The 14,326-nt window shown below is 41.8% G+C and overlaps 3 protein-coding genes across 10 annotated transcripts in view; 2 read left to right on the top strand and 1 right to left on the bottom strand.

Annotated features, from left to right (window-relative positions):
• ASB7 (ankyrin repeat and SOCS box containing 7) overlaps positions 1-299 on the bottom strand; it is a 29,952-nt gene extending 29,653 nt beyond the window's left edge. For all 3 annotated transcript variants that reach the window (XR_012057521.1, XM_002199905.7, XM_072933749.1), the window contains exon 1: positions 137-299. The gene's annotated coding sequence lies outside the window, so the exon portion shown is untranslated. The remainder of the gene's footprint in view (positions 1-136) is intronic.
• Positions 300-452: 153 nt separating this feature from the next.
• On the top strand, positions 453-11,002 carry LINS1 (lines homolog 1). Of its 4 annotated transcripts, none has more exons than XM_030281275.4 (7): positions 453-597; positions 3,929-4,463; positions 4,550-4,639; positions 5,473-5,614; positions 5,840-6,430; positions 8,394-8,574; positions 9,553-11,002. In XM_030281275.4, the coding sequence occupies exons 2-7, from the start codon at positions 4,059-4,061 to the stop codon at positions 10,451-10,453; spliced, it is 2,310 nt and encodes a 769-aa protein (XP_030137135.4). In that variant the 5' UTR covers positions 453-597; positions 3,929-4,058; the 3' UTR covers positions 10,454-11,002. The 4 variants fall into 4 exon arrangements, with proteins under 4 accessions (XP_030137135.4, XP_030137136.4, XP_030137137.4 ...); XM_072933799.1 differs by having other exon boundaries at positions 472-673; XM_030281276.4 differs by lacking the exon at positions 9,553-11,002 and having other exon boundaries at positions 5,840-6,029; positions 8,394-8,536.
• A 107-nt stretch (positions 11,003-11,109) lies between these two features.
• The window catches only part of CERS3 (ceramide synthase 3), a 43,849-nt gene continuing 40,632 nt past the window's right edge, over positions 11,110-14,326 (top strand). Inside the window, exons 1-2 of one of the 3 annotated variants that reach the window (XM_072933802.1) lie at positions 11,110-11,472; positions 13,117-13,255. The gene's annotated coding sequence lies outside the window, so the exon portion shown is untranslated. Of the gene's footprint in view, positions 11,473-11,918; positions 13,256-14,326 lie in introns of those variants that run through there. The other 2 variants (XM_030281281.4, XM_072933800.1) reach the window with 2 other exon arrangements.

Here is a 14,326-nt window from a genome sequence, read left to right as displayed (position 1 = left end):
CCAGGGGGAGCGCCGGGGGCTCCCCTCACAGCCCCGCACCCGCCGGAGGGGCTGCCCGGTGTGGGCGAGGGGAGGCCATGGGGTCGCGCCCCCCCCCTCCCCGCGCCGCGAGAGAGCCCGGGGCAGCCGGGGTTACCTGCGGGACCCGCGTGCCGGAGCGGGGCGGGCCGGGGGCCCCGGGCGCGGCCGCCCCCCGCGCTGGCGGCGGCGGCGGGCGGGGGGTCGGGGGGGCCGAGCCGAGCGGGGACACTTCGCTCCGGGCCGCCCCCCTCGGCTCGCGGCGGGGTCGGCGGGCGGGGACTGACCCGCGCCGCGGCCAATCCGCGCCCGCCGCGCCGGCCCCGCCCCCGCCCGCGCGCCGCCGCCGCGCCGCCATTGGCCGCCGGGCTGACGGCGGGCCCGCCCCCGCCCGCGCGCCGCCGCCGCGCCCCATTGGCCGCCGGGCTGACGGCGGGCCCGCCCCGCGGCTCCGCCCCGCTGCCGTAAAGCCGCGGAGGAGTTGGGGGGGGTGACTTTGCGACAGGGGGCGGCGGCGGTGGTGGCGGTTCCGGCGCTGTGACCGAGCGGAGTTTGGGCCTCGCGGTCCTCCGGGAGCGGGTGAGTGGCGAGCGTTGTCCGGCAGCGGCCGCCGGGCGGCGGGGCGGGGACGGGCCCGTGCGCGCCGCGGCTCGGGGTGACTAAGCGGGGCCGCGGGTGTGCGGCGGGGGGGCGAGAGGCGGGGCCTGGAGCGAAAGAGGCGGGGCCAACTGTGAGGGGCGGGGGTTGCTGTGTGGGCGTGGCTTGGCTGTGAGGGGCGGGGCTTTGGTAATGAGGCGCAGGCGGGCGGGGCTGAGGGGGAGACGGGCGGTGCTGAGGGGGAGAAGTCGCTGCAGGTGCAAGGAGCCCGAAGTGTGTCTTATTCCTTAAACACTACGGTCGTTTCATTGTTAAGGACATCCAAAGCCTTTAGATTCATACCCAAAAGTCACAGACTGAGCATTTCGCTTTATCAGATCTAATTTTGTAATGAAAATAGGAGGGGGTTTTGGATAATTTTTTCTAGAAAAAACGGGCCTTAAAGCTCATCTCTTTCCATCCTTTGCCATGGACAGGGACACCTTCCACTATCCCAGGTTGCCCCAAACTCTGTCCAGCCTGGCCTTGGGCGCTCCCAGGGATCCAGGGGCAGTCACAGCTTCTCTGGGTACCTGTGCCAGGACCTTACCCCCTTGCCGGGAACAATTTCTTCCTAATTTGACTGAATTAACATTGTTGATAGCACATTTTCTGTTTTTTTTTTTTTAATATAACTCAGTGATATAAGTGAAGAGCTGTAAGCTTCTTAACTCATTCTGTTTGCAACTCCACTTGACTTTGGTTTTAATTTTAAATCATTATTTATTATGAAAGTCACATACAAAACTGCCTTTTTATCATTTGTTTCTTACTTTCTGCATAGTTTTCCTTTCCATCTTTTACATGATCAGTCTATATATAAGGTTTTTAGAACTATTCCCTGTTGTTTATGCAGGCGTCTGGCTCTGTGAGGCGTTGCCTTAATTGTTTTTAGATGCTGTCACGAGTAACTCAGATAAATAATACAAATAAGGGTTGGAGCTTGTCACTGCTTTTCTTTACTCTTCAGCTTTGAGCTTTTCGCTCTCGTGCTGTGTCTGAAACAAATTTAGCCCTTGTCTGATATTTTCTCCCTCTTTGAAGTAAGTGCCTTCAAAATGAGCCCCCTCACTTTTCATTTCCTTCAATGGCTTACATTTGTGAACTGTTGTCATGTGTGAGTGAGAAATATCTTAGAGATGCTTTTGTGAAGTTTGCAAATTAATGGTAGAACACAAATGTGTTCTGGGAGGACCCAGGAAGGCACAGCCAACAAAGTGTGGTGAAGGTGAAATCTCCCAGTGGGTGTCCTAGAAAAGTTCTGAATCTCTCCTGCCTTAACCACCTTGCTGGATCATGTGAATTTGTGCATGAGATCTCTTCCTCTGCCACATAAGGTGATAATTCAAGCTGATCTCGAAAACAGGAGTAAATGTGTCGAGATGATTTTACTTTATTAGGTAGTCATTTAGGAAGAAATAAAGCTCAAGGATAGGAACAATAGCTATATAAAATATTCAGAGCGATTTCTGAAAAAAATTTATGTGGTTTCAGGTCATAAATTTCCACCTTAAGTAGAATTCTGAAAAGATTCTGCAAATGAAGAGGGAATTTATTGCCTGAAATACCAGATGTATTCTTAACATCCAGCAAAATGTGGAGTATGGGAAAGGATGGGGGAAGGGTTCTTGCTTCTATCAGGTGAGGAACATGCTGTAACATTTTGGAGTTTTCAGGTCAGCCCTTGCTGAATGTCTTTAAAAATACCACACCAGAGGGAATTGTAGATACTCCTGCAGGCAACTTCATGCTCTCAAATTTTAGTTTCTTTTCTGAAGGAAATACTTCCTGATGTGGGAGAAGTGATGAGTCAGGGTAGCACATCTTGGTCTACCTCTAATCCTTCGTGCCTTTGGGAGGCCATTTTTTCAATACATGCTTTAGTATCAATGGCAAAATCAGGTTGTAAAAATGAAGGTGTCATTTTCAGTGTTTGATGTTGTTTTTAAAACTTATGAAGATTATAAACTACAATTAAATGCCTCATATGCTGACTTCTACAATTTCATTGTTTTCTAATATTCTGTTAAAAAGAATTTAAAAGTAATTTAAAATACTTGGTCTAGAGACAAATGCAGGTAAAACTGCTACATAGATGGGAAGATCTTTAGAATTTCTTGCTGGTTTGAAGACTGAATGGTTTTCTTCCTTTGGTAAGAAAGGGGGAAATGAAGTATTTAAAGAAAAGCCAACTACAGGTGGATGGCTGCAGGATTCTGCCTGGAATTCTACCTGGTTGATTATGCCAGACTTAGAAATGGGGATCCAGAAAGTATGCAAAGTATGAAAATTCATATAATCAACTTTAGTTCCACTCCTAACTTCACCACATATACAGGTAATGAGTTTGTTGGTTTCAATTAAAAGAAGTCTGATTAGAGAGCATGTTAAAGCTTCTCTAAAAGATAAATATTAAAGATTAGTATAATTCTTAATGTAGGTGAAAAAGAAAGCCTGATGTTCTTAAGGATATATATTTTTTTCTGAGAAGACTGGGTATCTGTCTGCCATTTATGTACTGAACAGAAAATTGTGAGGGCTTAGGTGCTCACACTTGATGCAGAGATTTGAATTCTTAGTAGCTCTTCATTTTAAGCTGTAGCAAATATTCCAGTGCTGTGATTGAAAGATGTCTTCTATTGACATGGGGATAAAGACTTTTTTTTTTAACCGTTCCTGAATATGTTTAAATGTTTTATATTGGCTCTTAATAAATTTGACGCTCTAATTTTAAATTATTCTTTAATTTTCACCTTCTTAATTGCTGTGCCCTTGAGGTCAGCCCACCTTGAGTCTGTGTGCAGAAGTCAAGACTTGTCCTTCCTTTGGCTTCCATTTTTTTGAGAGCTGTTTCCAGTTCCAACCTCAGTGGAGCAATAAGCATTTCCAGTTCTGAGGAAAATTTGCAGCTGAAATTTTATGCCTGTTTTTGGAGGCATCTGTCACAAAAGAATTTAGGTTCTCATCATTTAGCAATGTAGAGAAAGATTTAATCCAAGTTCTCGTATCTTTAGAAGTAGCCCCTAATAATAGTCATCTTTGGGTTTGTTAATTCCAGCTAATGAACTTTGGTGTTGTTAATATACTACTGGAACTGTGAACTTCTTCCCATGATGGTAATTTTTCATTTTAATGTCTCACTGAGACAGTTTTGTGCAGCTGAATTTGCATTTTCAAAACAAGTTTAATAATGGTAGCATTAACTCAAAAAATGTGTTGTTCCTTTATATTTTCTAGTTGCTTGCAAAGTAACAGCAGAATGTTTTATTTATAGGTAATTTAGAAGAGAAATATCCAGTGGTGCTTCAGTTTCTCTTACTGGATGAAAGTGACTTGGAAGCTGATTTGCAGTGAATAATCCGAGAAGCCACACAGCATTTTCTGGAATATTGCATGATTTCATAATGAAGATCTCTCTCCTGCAGCAGATGTATAAGGACGTCCTGGCAGGCATTCCCCTAGCAAGGGAAAACCATTATTATTCCTCTTTAATTAATCTGTGTGTGGAGCAGCCACCAGGAGGAGATGAATCCTGTCATCAGCAGCATCTGCCATCTACTACTGGTGGCGTTGGGAGGCATCAGGGCACTGATTTGTCAGGTGTTGTCCCTGCAACAGATGATTTATCCAACAGCTTTGCCAACATGAGCTCCTCGTTCTGCCCACGGGAGGTGATGCTGCTCCAGCTCACCTTGATCAAAGTGATGCTGGCCAAAGCAGAGTCCCAGGAAACTGAACTCCACACGAGATGGAAGTACTGTGAAATCTTCATTCTTCTTCTGAAGGAGGAAAAAATTGACTCAAAATTGGTAACTTCTGAAAGATATTTTTAGGAAAGGAGGAAAAATAAAAAGGGATGTGTCTTAGATATTTTTCCTTTTTTACCTGTCTCCAGATTCACCTGCTCGGTTCTGATGATCGGCTGTTATCTCACATGGCCTCACAAAGTTTAGCATCTCTTGTGTATTTCCAGCTGAAGAAAGAGGTGAGTGTGGCATCACTTCACAGCTCAAAAAATGAATTAGTGAGTCTTTGCCTGCAGGTTGTTCCATTTGACTGTACAGCCAAGTTTTTCTAGTGTTTGTATTTTCTGAGAAACTTTGTCAGCTGTGTTAGGAGGAGCCTGGAGTATGGAAGGCAAAGAGATATGATGTGTAACAGAAGTGTGGAGTGTTTTTATATATAAAAATCTGGAATTTTATGAAACTCATTTAATGTAAAGTGGGTGTAGATTACAATCATCTCTTTGACGTTGCAATACAGATATTAAAAAGCCATGATCTAGACTATCAGTTTTACAGTTCCTTGGTATCTGTTGGGTGATGCAGTAGATAGAAATAAATAATAACCTCTTGGATGTTAATAAAATGCTTTGGTGTATGCTCTTGTGTGAATAACCCAATTTGCTGTATGTGAATAGTGAATATGTATTGCAGTCTCCATAGTAGCATCCTGAACGCAGATTTATTTCGTAATTATGTTTGTAATATTTCTCACCAAGTTGTCTGGGAATTATGAATTCAGATCTGATCTGTCTACAGAATTATCTGATTTTGGGTAGGTCACATGACATTAGGAGGTTTTGGTTTTCCCTCTTTGGAACATACAGATAATTTCAATTGCATGCATATGTTGCTACATGTTTGTAGTTAAAGACCTAATTAATGGCCCAGGACAGACATTGTTTCTACCTGTGTTTTGTCTGTGCCTACATTTGAATCTTTTTAATATACAATTTGAAGTAATTGTGTTATGATTTAATGTAATTTGCATAACAACTGAGAGCATACGTGATTGGGTTGTGAATTCTTTTTCTAGGACGCCGTGAACGTGGCGTGGCTGAGCTGTAGCCTGGACGCGCTGCTGGGATTCCGCGGGGACGCGCGGGTGGCCGCCTGCCTGCGGACCCTGGCAGCGATCCTGCGGGAGACGCTGCGGGACGCGCCCGCAGCCCGAGCAGGTACCGGCGGTGCCGCCAGGAGGAGCAACTCTCCCGGAATTCCTCGGGAATAGTTCGGCTCCCCGACACCCCTTCCTTTCCTTATACGGGGGGTGACGAAGTGCTGTCAACATCTAGTGGTTTGGACGTATTTCTATGCTGACAGTAGTCACAAACTGATTAATTTCTTATTTACTGATTTATCTGTCACACCACAGGTCAATAATGTGCCTCTTGTTGCCGCAGGTGTTCTGAAGAAGTTGTTGTCTCCTCTCGATGCAGTGCTTGAGGGATTTTATAATGCCATCCTGCTCCATCATTTTGACAGTCACCACTACACTTCACCTTATTCTGAAGCTTCAAACAATCTGATCAGTTTTATAGATCTGCTAGAAGTGCTTTTGGCTTCCAGAATTGAACTGGAATTACCGCTCAGGTGCCAGAGAATTTTATTTATGAAAGTTTCTTATGTCCTCAATGTTATTAGCTCATCAATTCCTTATGTAATCAAGAAGAAATTCATTTTGCTCCTTAAAAAATGTGTCCTTTACAAGTCCAGAGAAGATGCTAAAGGTGGATCCCCGTTCTTACAATCCCCATCTTTGTGTGAGGATATGCTTGCACTGAGTAATGTTGTTCTACAGGTTGTGAATTTGACTTGGCTTAATCAGATCCCACTCACTGGAAAGTCCAGCTACTTTGGAAGCAGCGAAGCTGCTCCTGGACATGATTCTCAAGTTGGTTCTGACCAAACTGTTCTCAGAGCCTTAAGTCTGGTTGTGCTAAAAGCACTGGAATTCAAGATTCACAACTCTGCAACAGAAGCAGAAATCAAAGGTAACAGTCCATTTAAATTTTGTTCATTAAGCAGCAAGAGTTTCAGAGCTTTCAGATTTAGTAGTCACAGCTCATTAAGACTGTAAATAGATTTCAGCTGAATTAGTGGTGGTGGGAGGGAGAAAGGAGAAGACCCACCCAAGAAACTGCTGTTGCTGTGTCCTGCCTAATTAGTTGTCTCCTTGGATTTTATCAAATCCTTAGCCCTGCAATATGCTGGGCTTGAAACAGCTGCATTTGGGATTGAAATCCAACTCCTGCCACGGCAGGGATACTTTCCATTAGACCAGCTTGCTTCAAGCCCTGTCCAATCTGTCCTGGACACTTCAGGGATGCGGCAGCCACAACTTCCCTGGGCCCTGTGCCAGGGCCTCACCAGCCTCTCAGAGAAAAATTTTTTCCTCTTATCCAATCTAACTCTGCCCTCTGGCAGTGGGAAGCCATTGTCCCTTGTCCTCTCCCTCCAGGCCCTTGTCCAAAGTCCCTCTCCAGCTCTTCTGGAGCACCTTTACGCACTGGAAGGGGCTCTAAGGTCTCCCTGGAGCCTTCTCTTCTCCAGGTCATCACCCCCAACTCTCCCAGCCTGGCCTCAGAGCATCTCTGTGGTCTCCTCTGGACTCACTCCAGCAGCTCCACATCCTCCTTATGTAAATGGTTGTGTTCTTCATCCCGACTGACAGGTCTGGCCCTTCCAATTACCAGTGAGCATTCCTCCCACAGCTGCTCCCTTGGGCTGGTTTGTTGTAGTGAGGGGCTGGGCTGGGCAGGAGAAGGGCAGTGCCAGGGATGGGCTGGAGAAGGGCAGAACTGCTGCAGTGCCAGGGCTGTCCCAAATGGAATCCCATCTTCCCACCTGCCCTTTTCCCAGGAGAGCACCTGATACATTGAGGCATTTTAGTCGAAGTTTTAGACATAAATATTATTTTTCTTTTTATATCTCTATGTTAGGTAGCAAGCCTAAAATAAATTTTTAATTCATCCATGCAAAAGAGCTTCAACTTTCATAAGAGAGCTTGTGAAACTCTTCCCAGATTTTTGGAAGATGTTGTATTTGTGATGTCAGTTGCATTCTTAAAAATTTTTAAGTATTTGTAAAGAATATTTTACTTGTTATCCACCTTTTGAAAAATGTATGGAGACTGAGATTGTGTAAGAACAAGTGAAAAGAAAAAATGTAGGCTATATCCATTTTAGATGTCTCTATGAGAATTCTTTCTCAAAGAAAAACATTCTCCTTTCTTTTCTAGATTCATGACACAAAAATGAGTTTTTTAATTAGATCCAAACACCCGAACTGTCAAGAGGAATTTCAATCTGAAAGGAATGGTACTTCCTTATTTTAGTGACATTACAGGAAGTGTTTAAAACAAGCACCTAAATGCTTTAATATGCTAATTTCCCTTCTGGGAAACTGCTTGATCTTGTCATTAACATGGATTAGAGTGGCTTAACTTTAATTAATTTCAGTTTTGAGAGTAATTTCCAGATTTATAGGGAAGAGTTTCAGTCTGAAGTGTAACTATTACTAACAAAGATAATTTCATGTTCCTATTATTTGCTTGGAGGAAAAACAAATCTTAAAGTCAAATTTTAAGGAAAATCACGTAGTGATGCAGTAAATATAATTGATTTCAATGTTGCAGGAAAATTTTGTTTTCTAAAAATTTCTGCATGCTGTGTTACATCAAAAACTGCTCTATAGTATCTCATTATTATTGAAGGTATAAGTTTTTTGTCTTAAGGGAGTCTCTCTGTAATTGAATACAAAGTGATTTTTATGAGTAAGCTACTGCACTAAACCAGCGAGAACTAATCTATAAAATTTGATGTTGTGATAAATCAGTTGAGCTAAGGAAAAAACAGCATTCATTAGCTGTTATGCACTGTTAATTTAAAAAATAAGGAGTGTGTGTTGTTTGGCAATAAAAATGTATAGCAAAGTTCATGGTTAATTTTTTTTCAGGAGACTTTGAGAGTTCCATGTCCCAGCTGCTGATGTTTTGCAAGAATCATGTAAAGCCTTCCTCACAGTCTCACCCAGTTGTGCATCATTGTGAATGGCTCTCCTTGGTTTTCATAGAGCAAGATGATGACATGTGGGAAGCTGCTAAAGCTTTATTACTCATCTATTTAAAATTTGATAGGTCAGTGTACTTTTTTATTTCTGACAGAACTATGAAGAAGTGTACTTCAGTGAGGTTACTGTGACGTTCCCATTAGTCACTTTTGTTGGAAGGAAAATTATTTTTTAATAATTTAAACCCCTCCCCCCCCCCTCCCCCAGGATGAAGTAATAATGTGTGGTGTAAGAGCTGATAATTTAAGTCTTTTTTGGATGGAAACAGGAGTTGTGAAAGTTTCCTACTAAATAATTTATCATATTCTGTAATTCAGGATAATTGACTTCATGTCTAAAGTAGTGGTTAGACAGATAAAAAGCAAGATTGCTTCCTTACAACACTGAAGGTTTGACAATGGGATATTAGAATTAAACTTCAATAATTCAGGTACTTCTGGCAGAGTTTATAAGGATTGGCCCTATGGGAATTCCAGCTACTTGATAAAAATTATTCTTGCTAACAACTGAAAAGTGTTCTTCATGGATTGGTCCTGGATGTACAATGCTTCATTGTTGTTTAAATTACCAGACAAGATATTATGCTGATTTATACAAGGCTCTCAAGCTTCAAGTGGGAAGATAATGCAAGTAATACCTTAGACACACACAATTCTTAGACATAACTACAAGTAGGCTTCTCTTCCAGTGTGTGTAACATTTTGAAAGTTAGTCTGAATTCATGTTAACAAAAATAGTAAGGTAAGATTGTTTCATATTTATATTAAAGTACAGTTTATGTCCTGTAAGTAATTTTGTTTATTGCAGAAGATTTTCTAAGGAGTGCCCTTTAAGGCCTGCTTTAAGTGCTTTGGCTTCCTGAGCTCTCCAATGTCCTGGTCCCACCTGCCTTCATTCTTTCTCACTTTGATACAAAAACTTCTCTTTTTGTTCTTACTTTTTCACAAAAACAAAACAAAAAAAAACAAGAATCCATCTTCTGGATATTGCTCCTTTTAAAAAATATGTAAATTTCCATTAAATTATGTCCTGGCTTACTTTTCAGGTTACGGTGTGATGCTGCTGATAACCTAAGCCAAAGAGAGGAGGAATCCTGGAAGTTCCTTGTGCATGCAGGTGGATATAACCCACACTGTATATTTTTATTTTTTCTGGAAAATATAGCATTTGATTCCACAGTACTTCTAGATTTTTTGATTTCATCAGAAACTTGCTTTCTGGAGTACCTGGTCAGGTACTTAAAGCTTCTTGGGAAGGATTGGCATCAGTTTGTAGATGTCTGTAACCATTTCGATACCAGGCACAGCACTTTCCACCCAGTTTGTTCTGTCAAGCCACCCCACCGAGAAAAGCAAAGCTGCGTGACTGGGGAGAGTTTGCAAAATGCTGTTTGTGCAGCACAACCACAGACTCCGACGTCTTTGGCTCCTTCTCACAAGTGCCCGATGTTTACAGCACAGCAGGGTGATAATGAGGCTGCGGAGTGGAACCGGGCTGACTCACTGACCGGCACTGATAGCGCGTCCCTGCTGGGTTCTCTTCAAAGACTGGTTAATTATGACAGCTCCGAGGACTCGGAGGTGGAATCAGATGGAAAAGAGTGTTTGGTAAACACAAAACAATTGCCCTCAAACAATGAGGGTGAGGTAAGGAGGAGGGAAACTGGTTGCAGCTGCAGAGATGATGACCAGAATCCACGCACCTCTGAAGTATCGCCTCCGAAACAGAAGGGATCTCCTACCTCATCCTGTTGGACTTGTATGGCATCTCCAGATAACACTGCTCCCCTAAGAGTAATGCTTTACAAATCAACAAAGTGTTTGGAAGAGCTGCAAGAGGCTATTTCTAGGTTGCAGAGAAGAATTCTTTTCCCATATAATCCATCTCCATTGTTGAAACTGCTGAGCCACGTTGAGAAGATGAGTAAATCCATGAATCTAGAATAATCCAAAGTGTTCTTATGGGTTTTTTAACAAGTTCACCAGGGAATATTTCCATGAGATAAATTACTTCTAAAGCTCATGCCTCTTGCACTAGTCAGGGCATTTAACCTCAGGCAAGGTGAACATGGATTTGGTTGGCACCCTGAAATCTGGAATTGTATCCAGTGATATGATCCATGACCTGCGGGTCCTAAGCTCATTCATGGTGTGTATGTTAATGTACAGTATATAAGGATTCGTTTTTGGATATTCAACATTTTGTAATAAATAACTCATGTGAAAGCATTTCAAAAATATATTATATTTAAAGTATTGTCAATTATACTTAATGTCATTCTATTTCTGACTTCATTGCCCAACTGGTAGTGGTTTATGGACTCAGGGCAAAGTAAATGCAACACTTGACTGCTTAGAAGTTGGGCTAAATAAAATAATATAGCTGGGGACAGTTTACTGTTTATCCTGTGTGTTCTGCACTGGTGCATTGCTCAAAGTGGACCTTCAGATGTCTATATTCCTTTAATTAAAAGAAAAAGTGGATGTGAAATTAAAGCATATATTGTCTGTGGAAAAATTTAGTTGAGCATTATATCTTTAATTTAGCTTAGGTGATGCAGAAGTGACATTCCAACAATTTTTGCATCCATCATGCATTTCCTATAAATATAAGATGTATATTTAATAAATTTAAATCAGAAAGAGTTAGAAAGTAAGTGATTCCAGTGCAGTGAGAAGGATATTGAAGATGTTAAATTATTGTATTTATATCTTCTATTAGATGTAATTTGAATAACCGGAAAAGTGAGTGTCTGAGAGCTTGCCTGCGGGAGCAAGTTCAGAGCAGGATCCAAGGCAGTGTGCACTTAGCAGGAAAGCACCTGATGCTGCTGTATTTAACCTGCAGCTTCTAATCTGCCAAGGGTTAGGCGCTGGGAAAGTACTGACAACAGGAGCACTGGAAAAGCCTCAGACCTCTTCAGAGCTGTGGGAAGCAGCGTTCCTTTTAGGATCTGCTCTTGAAGGTAAGTGCTCTGTTCTCACTGAGAACAAGTAAGTGCTCTCTTGCCTTTGAATAGAAATTTAGTCTTAAATTAAAATAGATACTGAGCTAAGATGAATAGACTCTGGAGCAGGTTGCTGACTTTCAAATCTCTGTGGCTATCTTCTAGATTAGTCTTTAGCCCTGACTAGTGAATCAATGCAACTGGGAGAGGAAGAAAACAGTGTAGCTTATGGGATTCTTTAGCTGGCAGCTCCAGTGCTCTCCAGTGCCACTGGAATGGTATGAATTCACAGACAGGGTGGTTTGGACCTCAGTCTTCCTCCTTCAGGATGACAGCAGTGTTTTAGGTAGGAAGGAGTGATCCTCTTCACTGGCATGAAGGAGATCTGAACATTCTGGGTTTTATACAGCAAACTCCAATTATGTTTTCCAAACATAATTGGAGTTTGCTGTACCATGGTTTCTTCCTGAGATCGAGAGAGCTGTTGTGCAGAGGGGTGAGTGGGAATGCCAAGGAATGGAAACCTTTCCATTCTTGCCTGCAGTTGCTGTAGTTAAGAACTAACCCTGGAGTTGTTCAGGGCAGCAGCATGCCTGGCTTCTCTTTTTTTGAGCCCAGTTATGCTGTAGCTGCTGGGTTGCTCATTTCTGTCAGGACTAAAATCCCTCTGGGCGTGTTCAGAGATGCAGCTCCAGACACTTGGGAACTTCTCAGTTCAAACACAGGAAATGCCATGGGCGAGGTGGTTGAGCAAGATTTTCTCAAGTTCACAATTTTCAAAGTAGGTAGGTACTTATATTTCAGTGAAATCCTCTTCACTGTTCTCACTCCTTTTCTAATCAAACTTTTGCTGACTAGTTTATTTTAATTGAGTAATTCCACTGTTTGCATTGAATATAGGATTGTTCAGCATTTCTTTATCTACACTTTGCCAGTTGGAAGTGTCTAAATTGCAGCAGTATCTCTGACACTGATATGATAAGCTGAGTGGGAAAGGTGGAATGATGTGATAATTTTGGATAAGTCCCAGTGTGTAGAATGTAGCAAGGAATGTAGGTGCCCATAACTGGATTTTTTTTTTAAATACAGCAAATCCAACTGCAGTCTAATTATATTTAATTCTTACAGGTTTGAGGCTGATTGTGTGCCCACCTGGTTATTAGAAGTATTAGAAGTTGTTTCCTTTCTCAGATAGCCATTGTTTTAATTCTCAGAATGTTATAGTTATAAAAGTGGGTAAACATAGTTTGTATCTGGCAACTAGATACTTTAATGTGTTGATATTTTACCATTTATGACCTAAGATGGAGTTAAATTGATGAGTTGAGGTTTTTTATTGCACACAAGTTGAGGGTGAACCATGAAGGTGGATTGGACTTCTTTGGCTGTATTGAGAAAACCAACCACAAAAAAGCACCTTGCTAAAGATTTGTGTTTTAATCAATTGCTGAGTGTAGAAAATGGTTGGGTTAGGTTTTGGTTGGTTTTTTCAATGGTATAAAGTTTTTAGGCACAGCTGTTACTTCATGTCCTAGAACAAATTAATTCAGCTGTGGAGCCTGTTACCAATGTTAAGTTAGAACTTGGGAATTTAGTCAGATCAACGTGCCTTACCTTTGGGGATTGATAACTGTCAACTTTTCTTGTATTATTTCAAAGCAGGACACAGAACAATCAGGTGACCTGTGCGACCACAGTTTTCTATCTGAGGATTCCTCCTGAAATGTTCAGTTTGCCATTAATGCAGTTGATTGGTGGAGTTTACCTTCAACATCAATAGAATAAGTTAAGCTTTAATGAGGTAAATAGCATTACAAGTTGCTTACAGGATATGCTTTTTTAAAAGAATATTTTTTTAACTTTTTAACTGACTGTAGAGCTTGATTGCAGCTACAACTGAATCCAGGCGATTCCATAACTGTGGTTCTTCAAACTGGATTTTTTCCAATATTATTATGGCTGCTTTCCATTCTGCTTTTAAGACTTGTAGTACAGGTTTTAATCCTGTAATACAAGAATAAAAACCAACCTTGGGAACCTCTATACTTGCAGTACCCTTGAAAAGCTGGGAATAGGGAGCCTTGGTTGTTCCCTGGTTTATCACTGTAGGATAAGCTGTGTTTGTACTTCTTCCAGAGTCAGTCTGGGATGGTTTCTGAAGTCAGTATCAGAGATTTATCACAGTGTCAGTAGGAGTGAATATATTGTGGTCATAACAATGTTACTTCAGTGTGTTTTCCCTTAGAGTTATCCTAATGAGTTTGTAAATTCTTGCTGTATTTTGTTCAACCCTTCTGGGCTGCCTGGTTCACTCGGCAACCTTGTTAGAAGCCAATTGTGTGTCAGAACGGATGGCAGACAGTCCTTTACTGTCCCTACCTCCACAGCAGACATGGAACCTGACTTGATTGAGTAATACCTCAGGGATTTAAGCTTTTCCAAGTCATTATCTTCTTAACTGTTGTGTAAATGAGTTTATTGCTGATAACTGACAGAGATACCCTTTAATGGACCAGCTGACTTGGTGCTGGCTTACATCATGAATGGAAGGAATTAAGTATATTTTATAGTAAAAATCTTGCATGGAGAATTACAATATCCTTAGTTATTTCTGATTTCTACTTTTCCTGTACTGCAAAACATGAGTTTTGCCGGTCAGCAGTGTCCTTATAGGGAGATCTGAAAAAAATGTAAATTGTTGGAAAAATAGCACATGCAACCTCAAACATGAGCACTGCTGAATGTTGGCTTCCTTAAAGTTTGTAGGGAAGGTTTGCAGGTTCATATTCTGAAATTGTCAGGAATTCTAGCTGCTAATTGGAGTTGTTCAAGTATCTACCCCATCTCATCCTAGTTCTTGAGAGTTAAGAAT

This window comes from Taeniopygia guttata, chromosome 10 (assembly GCF_048771995.1).
Source record: "Taeniopygia guttata chromosome 10, bTaeGut7.mat, whole genome shotgun sequence".
NCBI classification, from domain to species: domain Eukaryota; kingdom Metazoa; phylum Chordata; class Aves; order Passeriformes; family Estrildidae; genus Taeniopygia; species Taeniopygia guttata.
The sequence above is the reverse complement of the archived record's forward strand: the minus strand, read 5'-3'. Positions and strand labels throughout refer to the sequence as shown.